The 15,723-nt window shown below is 49.2% G+C and overlaps 1 protein-coding gene across 2 annotated transcripts in view; it reads left to right on the forward strand.

The window, feature by feature from the left end:
• The window catches only part of WNT5B (Wnt family member 5B), a 107,680-nt gene extending 102,409 nt beyond the window's left edge, over positions 1-5,271 (forward strand). For both annotated transcript variants that reach the window (XM_044229446.1, XM_044229445.1), the window contains one exon: positions 3,844-5,271. In XM_044229446.1, coding sequence (XP_044085381.1) covers positions 3,844-4,302 — 459 coding nt within the window. In that variant the 3' untranslated portion in view covers positions 4,303-5,271. The remainder of the gene's footprint in view (positions 1-3,843) is intronic.
• The last annotated feature ends 10,452 nt before the right edge of the window (positions 5,272-15,723 follow it).

A 15,723-nucleotide genomic window follows, 5' to 3' on the forward strand; every position in this document is an offset into this window, starting at 1 on the left:
CAGACCTCTCAGGAAACGACACAGACTTCTTTCTGGGCGTGTTGTCTGCCTCCAGGTCTGTGTCAAGCCAGCTGGCTCTGGGGCCCAGGCAAGATACTGTCGCGAGACCAAAGAACTAATGAGAAACAATGAGACTAGCGGTTTCCTGGGAAGAAATCAATTCAGAAAGTTCATGTTCGTTCATTTGGTGATTCAGTGACAGGATATGGATATACTTCTAAAAAAGTATTTACCAATTTTTAAAAAATCGACTTCTGTTTCTTAGGAACACATACCAAATAAATGGAATTGAAACAGCTTCTCATGGACTGGGGACCGGTCATGTTGGGTTGGTAGAATGTGGCACACTTGTGGAAACTTGTCTCATCAGTAGTGGGATGTCCCATTGAAATTAGAGTTGTTCATTTGCCCAGAGCCTTCCTTTCAGAGCCCATCTCCAGAGGCTGGAGGTGTGTGTGAGGGGTGGTGTGAATCCATGGGGTCGTGAGTTCTGGTTGTTGCTCTGGTTCGAACCAGGGCACAGAGAACAGCACTGTCTTAGATGACCTTCCACTCTGAGGATATCTGTGGGGCCACTTCTTTCCCCCATGACTTCCTCTCTGTTTGGCAGCCTGCATGCCAGGCTTTGGGGATCTAACCGTGTGAGAGCCTGGTTAAAAAAAAAAAAAAAAAAAGGTTAAGATCTTCACTTTATCTCCTGACTGCCCAAACTCTATCCATTTTTTAAGATCCCGGTTCAAATACCACCTATTCCCTAAAATCCTTCCCATCCCCCATCATGAGTAGTCTCTGCTTCTGAACTGAGGGAGGTTAATTGCTACCTTTTGAGGTACGGCCTCCTTCGCCTCCTCCCACTGGCTGTAGCTCCCTCAGCTACAGGGATTCCGTCCATGGCTCTTGGCGGCACCCTCACTGTGCTTTACGAGGGTGGGTGGGTGGGCGCGTTTGAATCAGAGCAAAGGTCCCACGGTGCCGCCTAGGAAGAGGTCAAATTCATGGAAGGCTGTTTCCTGTCTCTGCTCTGAGCTCTCCTTGGGGCGTTGTGGCGGATGCTGAGGTGACTAGGCCTTCATCCTAATCTGGGCTCCATTTCAGTCACAGTCTTGACCCCACTTCTGCTGGCTCCTCGTTTTATTGCCCTTAATTGTTTGTTTGTTTGTTCTGGCCCTTATCTTGGCCAACCTTCCTTCCATCTGCCTTGTTTCTCACTTACACACCTTCCCGGTCTTCCTCTGTCTGTCTCCCTGCCTTTGGGCCCCCTTCCCCCAGTCTCCACACCTCTTCCACAGCCTTTATCTCTCCCTTTGCTTCTGTCTGCACCAGGTTGGGAATTCCTGTCCCTCTTTATTTTTTATCCGCTCTCCAAGAAGCAGGCCTCCGCCATCAATCACCATCTGAGGCCCAGGTGCTCACCTCCCACCTCCTCACACCTACACAAAAAAATTCCGTAGGGAAGACTAAAATGGGGGCAGGAATTGAAAATTCCCTGGATTTGTATTTTACAACCAGTTAAAGGTTTTATTTTTAAGTCATCTCTACACCCAACACGAGGCTCAAACTCCCGGCCTTGAGATCAAGGGTCGCACGCTTCACCGACTGAGCCAGTCAGGCGTCCCAGCCAATTTTTTTTTTTTTTCCCCCTAATGGAATATCTAGGATCTGACATCTTGGCCACAGAGTAAATCTGGAGCATACTTTGCAGGAAATTTCTTTTGGCCTTTGAGAGGCTCTAGTAACCCCATTTTAGACATTGATGGCCAGAGCGGTTGGTTGATACTGCCTTGTCACTCAAGGGCTTAAGCATTTTCCAGATAAAAGCTGTCTAATCCTCATGACATTCCTATCAGTTACAAAGCTCAGTCACACCATTAGACAGCGCAGAAGAGGGACTTAGGGCTTTGTCAGGAGGCAAGATGCAGAACTAAGAAAATGTTTTAAAATTTTGCTTTTATTGCTCTTCCAGTTGGCAGGAAAGGGTAAAAACTGTGATTTATTTTTCTGCCTTCTCCTGTCAGAGGAGCTTCTCTACATTATCAAGAGTAAATATTTAAGAATATGACTGTTACAGTGTCCTTCTTCATAGAGGCGGGGTGGAATGAATGTCTCTTTAGTGAAGATCCGTGACACTTTTCCTCTCTGATTTGTTTTACAAAAGCTCCTGTTTTTCCTCTGTGGTGTCCTCTTCAGCTCTCCTTCCTCAAATCTCCCTAATTGTTGGCTCCCAATAGAGATGCTTATCCTGTCCCCTTGGTCACTTAGTGGCAGGGTACACAGTTTTAGGCCCTTAATGTTTCCTGCTTCTAGCAGCACCAGATGCCTGACCTCCCTCTCTAAACCAAGGACCATTTCCAGAGGAATGTCAGGCCCCAGCTCAGACTGGGGGGGATTTGTGCCAGAACAGGGTAATTGCAGACCCCGTCTTTGAAGTGCCTATTGGAATGGAGTGTTGGTTCCTTTTATGCCAGCGGGCCTGGAGCTGCCAGCCCATTACTGGTGCCTTTAACCTTGGGGAGGAGCCTCCGTCCTTCTCTCCCCTAAGCCGTTTTTAAGCCTCAAGACTGGAGTGCAAAAGGGCTAGTCATTCTGACTCCCTTCTGGGTGGCCCTGAACAGAATATTGAGCCTCTCTAGAGGTTCAGTTTCTCCAGCACACAACAGTAGGGATAATTCCACACCAGAAAAAAAAAAAAAAATCAGGAAGAGTTTTGACAATAGTGATATGAGCTAATGATGGTGAAGCTATTTCTTGCACCTGCAGTGGTGTCTGCACAGTGCTGAATAAAGACACAATCTGGGGACTCTTGAAAAGAAATCCGAGAGAAACCCTTGAAAAAGGAGTCCGGACTCAGTCGGTGACAATGGCTGTGGCATAAGAAAATGTTCTGCAGCGGGCTTGCATTTTTATCCCGCCATCTGTACGCCCGGGCCTGCTGCCAGGGCCGTCGGACACAATGCATCAGGGTGCTTTTCATTGAAAAGCACTTTGTAAGCAGCATTCTGGTCGACTCTTGCTTTTTAAAAAAATTTTGATTTGGGATAACCCAAGTTCAAATCCACTTCACGTTGTTGTGGTTCAGTGACTTCAAGATGGGTTTGTTTTCAGATGAATCACCCCTGTTGGTGGGCCCAGTGACCCACTTTTGCCCGGCCCAGGGCTCCACTCTTCTTCTTCCCGGCTCTGCCTCTCCAGGGGGTGCTGGGCACAAGGAAATGGTCTTGTTCAACAGCCCCGTGTGTTCTGTGCTGAGGTCCCTGTGACTCCGGGGAGTTAATGGCCAAATGTTAACACAGGAAAGGGGGCCGTTGAGTTCTTAGGGGATTTGGCGCAGTCACGGACAGCTTTTGGCCAGCCACCACCATGCAGTTTCTGTCACAGGCTGGTAGTACAGCTGGATTTTTTATTGTAGCCCCTGACTGTACTCCGTCTCATGCAACATCTGGACACGGTTTGTTGGTTTGTATTTGTTTGTTTGAGGCTTGGTTCAAGATAGAAATATCCTTTTTCCCCCCGATAGTGAAAATGACACATGTATCATAACAAGTTGAAGTAATAAGACATGAACAAAGTAGGAAGGGCAAGGGCACCAAATGCCATCGTCCTTGGAGCGGATCAGACATGGACATTGCCTCCCCTGCGTTTTTCGGCCTGGTGCTCCTTTTATCTGCTTTTTATCTGGGTAATCAAGCTTCCTGGAAAGATCTTTCTGTACATTTGAGAAACAACTCTTCTGCCCCTTCCGTGTATGGCCTCTGGGTGCCCCCAGCCACCCTCCTACCTTCCCCACCCCCTCACCCCCCTACCCCCGCTCCTCCTCCTGATGGCCTTCTTTCTGCCCCCCCTCAGGCTGTGTACAAGATGGCAGACGTGGCCTGCAAATGCCACGGCGTCTCGGGCTCCTGCAGCCTCAAGACGTGCTGGCTACAGCTGGCCGAGTTCCGAAAGGTGGGGGACCAGCTGAAGGAGAAGTACGACAGCGCGGCCGCCATGCGCATCACCCGCAAAGGCAAGCTGGAGCTGGTCAACAGCCGCTTCAACCAGCCCACCCCGGAGGACCTGGTCTACGTGGACCCCAGCCCGGACTACTGCCTGCGCAACGAGACCACGGGCTCGCTGGGCACGCAGGGCCGCCTATGCAACAAGACGTCAGAGGGCATGGACGGCTGCGAGCTCATGTGCTGCGGCCGCGGCTACGACCAGTTCAAGAGCGTGCAGACGGAGCGCTGCCACTGCAAGTTCCACTGGTGCTGCTACGTCAAGTGCAAGAAGTGCACGGAGGTCGTCGACCAGTACGTCTGTAAATAGCCGGCGGGGGTGCTCTTCCGGCCGCTTCGCCAATCTGCCTCACAAAGTTTATATTATATAAATCTATATAAATCTATTTTATATTTGTATAAATAAAGGGATGGATGTTAAATAATTAAGAGAAGAAAATGGAAAGGAGAAGCTTATTTAAGAGACGCTGGAGGTGTTTGAGGATTGCGCTGTGCTTGGTTCTCTACTCCCAGTGGGTGTGGGGGCGGGGGCTCTCCCCCCGCTCCCTCTTGCGGGGACTCTCAGGATGTAGGGACATGGGACTAGTCGCTGTCTATCCACCATGGCCTTGTGGAAACAAGTGGCGGTTGGATGGAGAAGATGATTTTGTCTGGAAGTCTGGAGCCTTTGCCGGCTGGATGACCACCCTGTGACCCCTGTCACTGGGCCAGGAGACCCTGTGCAAGGCGGCAGGAACTCTGCTTACACCTCCCATCTTCAGGGTCTTGTCCGGAATACTGACTGGTTCCGGAAGAGGGCAGGTGTTTTCTTACCCTTTCACTCGGGCATGTCCTGGCAGAATCCACATTAACGGGAATGAGCCGAGGTCTGATGTCGTCCCTGACAGGTGACCACAGTGGGACCTGCACCTCCGCAGACTCCCAGGCCTGTCTGTCTAGCGAGAATCACCCACCCTCCACAGTTCACGAGGTCCTGCCACCGGTTCCCACACCGAGGGGAAAGGGGGTGGATTGGCCTGACATGTTGGGAGAGAGATGAACTGAATGTTTGTGCCTGAGCCGCAGAGAGCCAGGAGTGTAACTGGACCGAGCAAATGTTGCACCGTGCTCCCACAGGGAAAGGAAACGGGATGCTGCTGCTGTCACTTCCTCCACCCCAGGGGAGGCCCCCTGAGCGACAGGATGTGTGGCCAGGTCAGGCTCGGCTGGCCTCGCATGCTGTTTTCATCTCTGCCCCAGATGTACAGTTTCTCTCTGACATTAAAGACCCTTCACTGGAGTTTCCCTCCCTTTCCTTCTTTGGACACACAATAATCTTTCATGAGTCTCCTTTTCTTTTTGATCTGATCCTTGGAACCCTGGTACATGGCCTGTGCATGTGGAAGAGGGTAAGGAAATGGAAACTTTGCAGGGCTCTAGTCTGGTGGTTGGAGACAGAGACAGAGTAATAGGAGAATTGAATAAGGGATTTAAGCATTTAAGCATTTAAGCACTCTCCCCAAGGACCAGCCTAGCTATTACTATTACTCTTAGGAACAAAGGAATTCAGACATTTCAGTTTAAACCTCATGTTGACCTTCCCTTCTTCTCCCATCCTACTCCCATCCCACCCCACCCTCGGTCACCCCTGGTTTGTTCGCTGGGTCCTTGGTAGAACACAGGTAATGGGGACACTCTCTGCACCCTTGTCTCTGTTGCCATGTCCAGTCTCAGACTCCAGAATCTGGAGCCAGGAGAAAGAAGAAGACAGAGGATGATCCACGAAGGGAGATGTTACATTCTAGAAAGGGAGGAAGTAGTTCCTGGGACGCATGGGTCCAGGTGCACAAGAATGACCAGCCTACAGGGGACCCAGTGAGTCACCCCATAAAGACACCGGTTTCGTTCCAGAAAAGTTTTAATTCTGGAGAAATAATGGAATTCAGGAGTCCACTTGGGTTATAATGAGCAAATTATATTGCAAAAAAATCTCAAAGAGATTCTGTCTGAATCAGAATCGGGTCCATGTGTACCACTTGTGTCTTTAGGGCCTAGAGAAGAGCCTCCTGACTTGTCACCGAAGAACCTCAGGCCTTGGGTTGTTTCACCCTATTCCTCACGCTATTACTCAGAATTCTTTGGCTGACATTTTCGAGATAAACAGTTCATGAAAGAAAGTGATTGAACTCAACTGGCCTACAAAAGATCCAAACCACGTCCTTGACTTCATTAGCTGGCATTCAGCCAAATGAACTTGGTCATGCAGATCCACCAATAATCATAAGGGTTTGGGACACTGGCTGGCACTCCTGCCCTTCCTCACATCACCGTCGTCACTCCTGGAGGGTTACCTTATGTCAGGTGCTCCAAGTGCTCAAGAGCCAAAATCCAGTTCCTCTTTAGAAACTTCAGGAAATTAACCATGAGTGACTGGTCCACAGAAAGTGAATTTCATGTTCACGAAAGGAGAAGTATGACCTCCGTTAGGTTGAGGTCTTCCTGCAGAGTCATGGAGAGGGGATGGAGTAAACATTAAATATTTTCTTTCTGACCTAGGGAGCAAGTCATGTGTTCAAACACCAGTGTGACTGTTGCAACCGCTGACCACCACGATTAGAAAAGATTGACTCGTCCAAATAGATTGGCATAAAGTTACGGTTACATGCGTGTTAAGCCCTGGTGAGCTGGCAGTTGTCTGTGATGTGACAAGTAGTCTGTAGGAATGTGGCTGGAAAATCTGAAGACCCACCCAGGACAGTGAGCATCTGCTCAGAAACCACACTGCAAAAATGCAGAGTCCTAGTCTCCAACATCAGCAATTTGCATCCAGTTGGTCTGGGGTCTAGCTGGGGCAACTGTCAGAATCTTTAAAAAGGCCCTGAGGGGCTCCTTTGCTGGTCAGGTTGAGCTGCAGGGAGAGAGGCATCTGGCTGCCCTGTGCAGGATTTTTCTAGAACATGAAACATATTGTGATCGACACGTCATCTTACTGAAGGATCACTGCATTGGATATAATGCCTTGATCAAGAAATCCTAGCCATCCTGGGGATCCTTTCTATTGAGGGGAAAGGGCATTCTGGCCCAGAGCAGAACTGGTTTGTCCTGGGATGTTCCACCTCCCTCCTCTGCCCAGAACTGGTAGGGGGAAGCTTACAGATGTGTTACAAATAAGAGTAAGGTAATACTCACTTAGCTATCTTGTCTTCAACATAAAATTAGGAGGAAGTTATGTCTGACTGCCTCCATTTCAATAGGAGGGTAAGAAAGCAGTCCCAGGCTTAAGGTGAGGGCAGCCCTCTGTTCATAAAGGCACTCTGATGAAAGTCTCCCAAGAATTTGGATTCGAAACCCTAATCTGGAGAATTCAGTTCCTGGTCAGCTGCTCTCTATGCTTGGCAAAGGTGAGAAACAAAACTTACCGCGTTTATTCCTCCCTGCCTGGTGTCTCCCTTCGGCTTTGTCACCCACTGGAGTTCTAGAAGCTAGCAAGACATCAGCTGCAGTCCTTTATCAAAAAAGAAACCTCCTGCTTGGGCAGAGAGCCACACGATCCCGAGACGGTGGAAGAAAATAGTCATTTCCGTCTTAAAACGGGCTCTGACGCATAGCCAGACCCCACTGACACTGGTCACATGTATCTTGGGAGGACTTGAGTGTGTGCGTGCGTGTCTGCGGGTGGGTGTGTGGGGGTGTGCGTGCGAGCTCCTGCACACCCATGCACGCAGGAATGGATGTTTCTGGTCAATTCTGGAGGGGAGATGGGGAGGCACTTGAGGCAAGGAAGCTGTAAAAAAAGTAAAAATCACTGTTACCCCTTCTGGCCGAGATGCTGCAGAATGTGGACGGTGCCTTTTTACTGGAGGTCCTTGTGCTCTAGTTGGCTAGCCATGACAGCCTTCCTAGCTCTGGAAGGAATGTGGGGAAGCTGAGAAGGGCCACCTGAGCCCTTCTTGCTTGCTAAAATTCTTGGTAGTTATCATTCTGGAATCCCTGCACTGTATTTACAGCGAAACACTAAGTAATTTAATTCCTGGTTTTACAGAAGATTGATGGGTAATTCGCCCATAAGGAGGAAGGTTTTGCCTAGATGTGAGGGTCAAGCATTAGGCAACATGAAGACTGAGCCTCAGCAACTCGCACAGCTAATTTTCTAGATGGTTTGGGCATTCATTCTGTAGATTATCCACATTCTTAGCCTTCTCCCTCCTGCTGTCTGCCTTTTGGTCTTCAATCTGTTCATTTGCAACTCTACCAGAGGCAGCAAAGGAAGATAGAGCCAAATCAGTTCATTTGGGCCTCCTAAGTAGTTTTGATAAATAAGGGAGTGGGAAAAGGAGGGGCTAAAATTAGATTTTAAAATTATCTGTGAATTTAATGTGTCACTTATGTGTATTATCTACTGCTCCCCACGATAACTGAAAATAGATGGAAGCTGTCTGCAGCCGGAGCAGGTAGGAAACCACAGTATCTGTGAAGACAGAAGTTTGCCTCGGGGTGGGGTCTCTCATGAAGCATCAGAAATCAGTGAAGCATCAGAAGGGACCTATAAAAGAAAAGATGCTTTGGAAAGGATAAACTTTTTTTTTTTAAGATTTATTTTACTATTAATATTTTTAAAGATTTTATTTATTTATTTGACAGACAGAGATCACAAATAGGCAGAGGGGCAGGCAGAGAGGTGGGGGGAAGCAGGCTCCCCGCCGAGCAGAGAGCCCAATGCGGGGGTCGATCCCAGGACCCTGGGATCATGAGCTGAGCCGAAGGCAGAGGCTTAAACCCACTGAGCCACCCAGGCACCCCTTATTTATTTATTTTTAAGATTTTATTTATTTATTTGAGAGAGAGAGAGCATGAGATGGAAGAGGGTCAGATGTGGGGCTCGATTCCAGGACTCCAGGATCATGACTTGAGCTGAAGGCAGTCGCTTAACCAACTGAACCAGCCAGGTGTCCATTTTTTAAAAATGTATTTATCTGCCTTAGAGAAAGAGCTAGCCCAGCAGCGGGAGGGGCAGAGGGAGAGAAAGAGGGAAAGCAGACTCCCCGCTGAGGAGGGAGCCTAATGGTGAGATCGCTTGATCTCATGATCCTGATAATCTGAGCAGAAACCAAGAGTTGGAGGACCAACTGACTGAGCCACCCAGGTGCCCCAGGGTACACCTTTTTCTTTTTTTTAAAGATTTTATTTATTTATTTGACAGACAGAAATCACAAGTAGGCAGAGAGGCAGATAGAGAGAGAGGGGGAAGCAGGCTCCCTACTGAGCAGAGAGCCCGATGTGGGCCTCGATCCCAGGACCCTGAGATCATGACCTGAGCCGAAGGCAGAGGCTTTAAACCACTGAGCCACCCAGGCGCCCCCAGGGTACACTTTTTTAATCCAATTTTATTATAAAGCCAAAAGGAAGGGGTATTGTTTAAAGTGGCCCTCTCCCTTCAGTAAATTCTCTAAGACTTGGGGCTTGTATTGTGTTTTGGGTCAACAGGCCCTTCTCCTGGCACTCGACCTTAAGTTTATGACCTTTCCTCATATACTTACATTATTTCCAGAGACCATTTGAGTAGAGAGGAAGTTTCATAGAGGATTTTTCAAAATCTGTTTCCAGCTGTGTCTTCTAGAACCTTGAAGAGTGCCTAGCTCAGAGAAAGCATTCAGTAAATATTTGCTGAGTGAATGAATGAATGAATGATGATTTTTACTGAACAGGTGAAGGACATTGAGGGATAAGATAAACTGCCCAGGCCACTGTGTAGTTTATTCTTCCAAAGTTGTAAGCAACAGAAATCAGCTTGAATCCGCTCCAGGGGAAAGAGGCAGTTATAAGGCTCCAGGACAGTCTTAGTGACTCCAGAGTCTTTGGGAGCTGAAGGCAGACCCCTCAGGTTCTCTCTCCCTCCTCCTCCTTCTTCTCTGCAGACCCGCTTCCTCTGCTCCTCATGGCGAGAAACTCGGCCGCCCACGGCATCCGAGGTAACAGACTCCAGCTCCAGCAGAAGTGACTCCAAATCTGGAAAGTGGAAAGTGACTCCAAATCTTTACTTACCCCTGTGTCAAATTCCCAGGCAGGGGGCTCTCGGGCGAGGACTCTCTCTGCCATTCGGTGACCTGATGGGGGAATCAAGTCAATGAAGTGGAAGGGTTTAAGAATGTATCAAAACAGGGAGGGGCGCCTGGGTGGCTCAGTGGGTTCAAGCCTCTGCCTTTGGCTCAGGTCATGATCCCAGGCTTCTGGGATCATGACCCACATCGGGCTCTCTGCTCAGCAGGGAACCTGCTCTCCCTCACCCCTGCTTGCCTCTCTGCCTACTTGTGATCTCTGTCTGTCAAATAAATAAATGATATCTAAACAAAACAAAACAAAACAAAGAACAGGGAAAGCTGCTCTGCTCTCACCAATTTCTCTGCTGATGGTTAGATCAGACAACACGTAATCTAGCTTGCCGCTGTGCATGGAAATACCTAAGCATTCACCCTGGAAATGCTCATGAAGAGTCTTTTCTCTCTGGAAATGCCTGATTATGGGACAAGTCCTGAAACTCTTCTCCAAGAGGTAAAAACAGGAGCCCAACAGTGTGAAAAGGCTCCAGTTCCCCAAATTGCTTCTAGGATGAGGATACCCGATGACGGGTCTGATGGAGTTGAGGGAGTGAAATTGCTAGCAAGCAGATGACTAGACCAGACTCTGTGACAACCTCTGGCTGACATGCCATCCCACAGATGTAGCCATTTTTTATATGGTTATTTTATACTGTCATTCCTGCTCATGATTTAGAAATACCTTCCCTCTGACCCGGTAAGTCCGCGGTGGCAATCGCTTCCTTCATCCTTTTGCCAGTTCTTCGAGGTCTGAGTACATGCCAAAAAGAAACACCTGAGAGGAATAAGGATTGCAAGATTTTTCTGTAAATCTTCCACAGCCCCCGAGAGGAGTGACACAGCAAACATTTGAGACTTAACACATGTCCTGTGTCTAGCCTTCTTCTGTCCGTTTTGCTCTGAGAGCACGCGCCATCCAGCCTTCAGATCTTAAGCTGGGGGCAGGGCGGACACATATGTCAGGTAGGAAGCAATTCCTCTCACGTTTGCAAAGTGCTGTTTCCTTCCTCCTTTTGGGTTCTAACTGGCAGATCTAACGGCTTCTTCGCCTGCGGAAGGACTTTGGGCTCAGGCGGCTGGGCTGCCTCCTGATGGCCACACGGTGTCGCTGTTCTATCAGTTCTGGCCACACGTCTTCGCGGCTCACGCCTTCACGCATTTGGGCGGTGGGGTCCTCGCGCAGAGGGCAGAAACAGAATCTGAACTGCAGCAAAGCTGAGTTTTAGATTTTTCGTTTGGAGGATTTTGGGAAGAGCTAGATGTTATTTTACTTATTTTTTAAGAAGATGGAGTGTGGGGCGCCTGGGTGGCTCAGTGGGTTAAAGCTTCTTCCTTGGGCTCAGGTCATGATCCCAGGGTCCTGGGATAGAGCCCCACATCGGGCTCTCTGCTCAGCGGGGAGGCTGCTTCCTCCTCTCTCTCTGCCTGCCTCTCTGCCTATTTGTGATCTCTGTCTGTCAAATAAATAAATAAAATCTTTAAAAAAAAAAAAAAGATGGAGTGTAAAGGTAGCACAGTCAAGGAAACCGTGAGATTACAAAAATCAAGCAATCCTGGGGGGAGGTGGGGGGGCCAATCAAGGGAAATGGTGAGAACAGTGCCTAGTCCGGCTCAGCTGGGCCACAGAATATGAGCGATGACAAAGGAGTGCGGGCCAGGAAGTGGCTGCATTCCAGGCATGTGTTTAGCTGTGGTTTCTTCCCTGTTCCTAACTAGTGTCCATGCAGCCAAATACTTTGCATGCTTGAGGGTTATCATCAGAGAGGTGGGAAATAATTATAGCTACCAATTACCAAGTGCTTATTGTATTCCAGCAGCTTGTCATACATTATGTGCAATTCTCTCAGGACCTCTGTAGGCTAGGCATTATTACCCACACGTGACAGATGGGAAAACGAAGACTCAGAGAGGCTAAGTCACATCATTTGACTCACACAGCTGATAATTGAGGCTGACACCCGAGCTCTTTCTGGTTTCTCAGTGGATTTCTAGGTAATTATAGCATCGAGTCACCTGAAACAAGAGATGACCATTTCCTTCTAAGTCTCATGGTGTGTGCAGTAATCTTCCCCATCTGGCCACCATGAATTTTAAATGAGAAGAGTGACTGAGGAAATTTCTTTTGATGGGGCACACTGCAGAGAGAACTTTGTGATCTCAAATCTACAGTATGGGGACAGGGGCACCTGGCTGGCTCAGCTGGGGAAGCACAGGACTCTTGATCTCAGCGTTGTGAGTTCAAGCCCCATGTTGGATGTAGAGTTTAGTTAAAAATATAAAATTGGGGCACCCTGGGTGGCTCAGTGGGTTAAGCCTCTGCTTTCAGGTCGGGTCATGATCTCAAGGTCATGGGATGGAACCCCCCCATGGGGCTCTGCTCAGCAGGGAGCCTGCTTCCTCCCTCTCTCTGCCTGCCTCTCTGCCTACTTGTGATCTCTCTGTCATATAAATAAATTAAATCTTTTTAAAAATATATAAAATCTTAAAAAGAAAATTATAGTAAAAGGACAAGGCATACAGGGCCGATGACAGAAAATCAGACACAAAATGACGAGAATATATTGACGGACGTGTTGAAGCAAGAGAAAACTATATACTGCTGGATTTGCGGGGTTACATGCCTAGGGCAATGCAACCAACAAGGCGGCTCACAGTATGAATTATAGAGCCGCCTCCTGATGGGGTCATTATACACAAGAGTTGGCTTTTTTTAAAGTAAGCTCCACCCCCACCTGAGGCTTGAACTCAGGACTCTGGGATCAAGAGTGGCACGCTGTACCAACTGAACCAGCCAAGATGCCCTGGCTTTTGTTTTGTTTTGGTTCCTCTGAAAATCTTAATTTGTTCAGGCAATGAAACTAAGCCCTCAGGCTAGGCAAGACATTCCAGCCCTCGGAGAAGACACCAGGCAGGACGCAGCAAGATGGATGAGCCGCCAGATGCGTGATGGTAGGTTTCAGGTGTCGAGGGCCCAGGTGCTAAGAGGGAGAGGATGAACTGTCCCAGCCTTAATGTGGCGCTTAAAAAGAAAGAATACCCTTCCTTTCAATTATTAGGGAGAAGTCTGAGGGGAAGGAGGCAAGTGCCCATGGCTCTCCCCTCCTGGACTTATAAGGATCGGGGAGCAGAAGAAACAGTGGGAACGGGCTGGTGGGAGACCGAGAGTAGGAAAGGGAGTCACACAGTTCCCTGGCTGAATGAGTCAAACCCTGGGCTTGGCCTTCATCCCCCAGGGCCAGAGCAGCATCTCATCCTTCTGAGGAGATGGCCTGAGCTGGTGGGACTGGAAGGTCAGCTTTCCTGCCTTCCCCAGGATCCTTCCATCCTTTGTTACCAGGATTCCCTTGTGTCTGAAAAGCCTTGGAGCAGTGAAGTCTCTCTCCAGGAATTTCCTTTCCAGTCAGTAAGCAGCCAAGTCTCCTGGCAGAAATGTCCTTTCCCTACCAGGAGGGTGGAAATCTGGCCAGCCCTCAGGAAGGGGCCCCAGAGGCTCCCAGCGGGAGAGAATGGCCGCTCTCTACTCTCCTGCTTCCCCCGAATTTATACAAAGGGAAACTCCCTTTCCCTTTCCATAGCCTCCCCCAGGTATTAGGAGTCTGAGGTTTTGAATAATAGTGCTCTTCATAATTCACAAGTGCTCTGAAAATGTCTGCCAGCAAGCAGACAAAACCATGGACTGAGCTTCTGAACTTCCTCTCCTAATGTGCTCTTACAGCCGGTTCATCTTCATCACAAAGAAGTGATTTCTATTGGAAGAAAAGGAGACAACCTGAAATTCTTTTTTAAAAAAAGATTTTATTTATTTGAGAGAAAGAGTGAGCACAAGCAGGGGTAGCAGCAGAGGGAAAGGGAGAAGAGGCTCCCTCCCCATGGAGCAGGGAGCCCAATGTGGAGCTCGATCTCGGGACCCTGAGATCATGACCTGAGCCAAAGGCAGACGCTTAACCGAATGAGCCACCCAGGCGGCCCCCTCTTCCTTTTTTTACAGAATACTTTTGGGGCACCTGAGTGGCTCAATGGGTTAAAGCCTTTGCCTTTGGCTCAGGTCATGATCTCAGGGTCCTGGGATTGAGCCCTGCATCGCATCGGGCTCTCTGCTCGGCAGCGAGCCTGCTTCCCCCTCTCTCTCTCTGCCTGCCTCTCTGCCTACTTGTGATCTCTGTCAAATAAATAAATAAAATCCTTAAAAAAAAAAAAAAAAAAGAATACTTTTAAATTACAGGACATTTTCAGCCATTGAAAGGCCCGCTCCCCAAACTCCGTACAGCCTTGGCACTTGGCTTTGCTGCTGGTACAGCCAGACCAGTCAAGGCGTGGAACCCGCATGGGGTCAGAGGCACTATGGGGACAGAGAGCAGGATGCGCAGGCCTGTGTTTTCATGGAGCTCTTCTCACTCCCACTTCCCAGGTGTGCTTGAGGGAGTGGTTTACCAGGGTTTCTGGGCTCAGAACAAGAGTGGGGGAGTGCTGTGGAGGGAGGAGCTCTTGGAACTCCCCATCCTCCAGCTGCTGAGAGACGGGAGCCCCGGTCAGAGCAAAAGGGGGGGGGCGTGAAATGGGCGTGAGCAGAGCTCAGAATGCAGCTGGTTCATCGGAGTCCGGTGTGCAGCAATGCTCTGTCTGGGTATGGAAATGGTGACATAAGGGGCTGTGTTCCCCTTTCAGTGGTGCTGCTGAGGAGGGCACACTAGGCCCTGGTTCCTCACTGTCAGCCTTCAGTCTGGCTGAATGGAAAACTCAGACTCCCAGGACCCAGACCTGGAATGCTGCTGAGTGAATATGGGGAGGGGTCTGGGAACCTGAGTTTTAAAAGACACCTTGGGTGATTTTGTTCTGCTGCAATTGGGAATTGCGGCTTGGTGACTGCAGTCTGACCACATCCAGCATTCCCTGCAGTGAGATGGCTGTTTGCAGGAACAGGTGGGCTTAGAAGAAGCATGATCAAGGCATCGGTATGTTAGAGGTCTGAGGATGGGAACCCAGAGCAAATCATCGAATCAAATCAAATCATCACATCCACACACTCAAGAGTGAACTGGGAGAGGGCCTGGCAAACCATCTTGGATTAGAATCTCCCAGGAGACTACAAATAGTACAGTCCGTCCCCAAATCCTCCTACACGATAAGATGTGTGAGTGTAACCTCCTGAAACCATTTCTAATCTCCCTGGAGGTCAGCCGGCCCTTCTGGCTGTGGAGAGATGCTCGAGACACAGCGGGTGTCAGGCTATGTGGCCCTCAGATTGTTTGGGTCGGTGCGGCCTCCGTGCGGATTCGGGCAGGCCCGAGACAGAAGGGCTCAGGAGAAACCTCTTAACGTGGCCATTCCCACGCAGGCCAGAGCAGGGCCAAGCGCACAGCCAGGGCCTCTGCCCCAGGACCCACGGGTAGAAGCCAGCTGGGGTTTCATGTTCTCTAACCAAGTCCTCAGGAGAGAGCATCTCTGTTTCTGCCTTCAGCAGTCCTGCACTGGGGCTAGGCACTAAAATTAAGAACTGACCCCAGGAAAAACCCGGGTAACCTATAAAGTCAACATGACCCTTAGATGGGCACAGAGACCTGGTGTTTTAGTACCAGAGCCTGAGACCAGAATTCTAGTCAGCTCTGTGGTAGATCAGAATCAGAAGCTTGAACAGTAATAACACATCAGGCTTCCAG

The sequence above is a fragment of the Neovison vison genome, chromosome 12, assembly GCF_020171115.1.
Source record: "Neovison vison isolate M4711 chromosome 12, ASM_NN_V1, whole genome shotgun sequence".
In the NCBI taxonomy this organism is placed as follows: Eukaryota; Metazoa; Chordata; class Mammalia; order Carnivora; family Mustelidae; genus Neogale; species Neogale vison.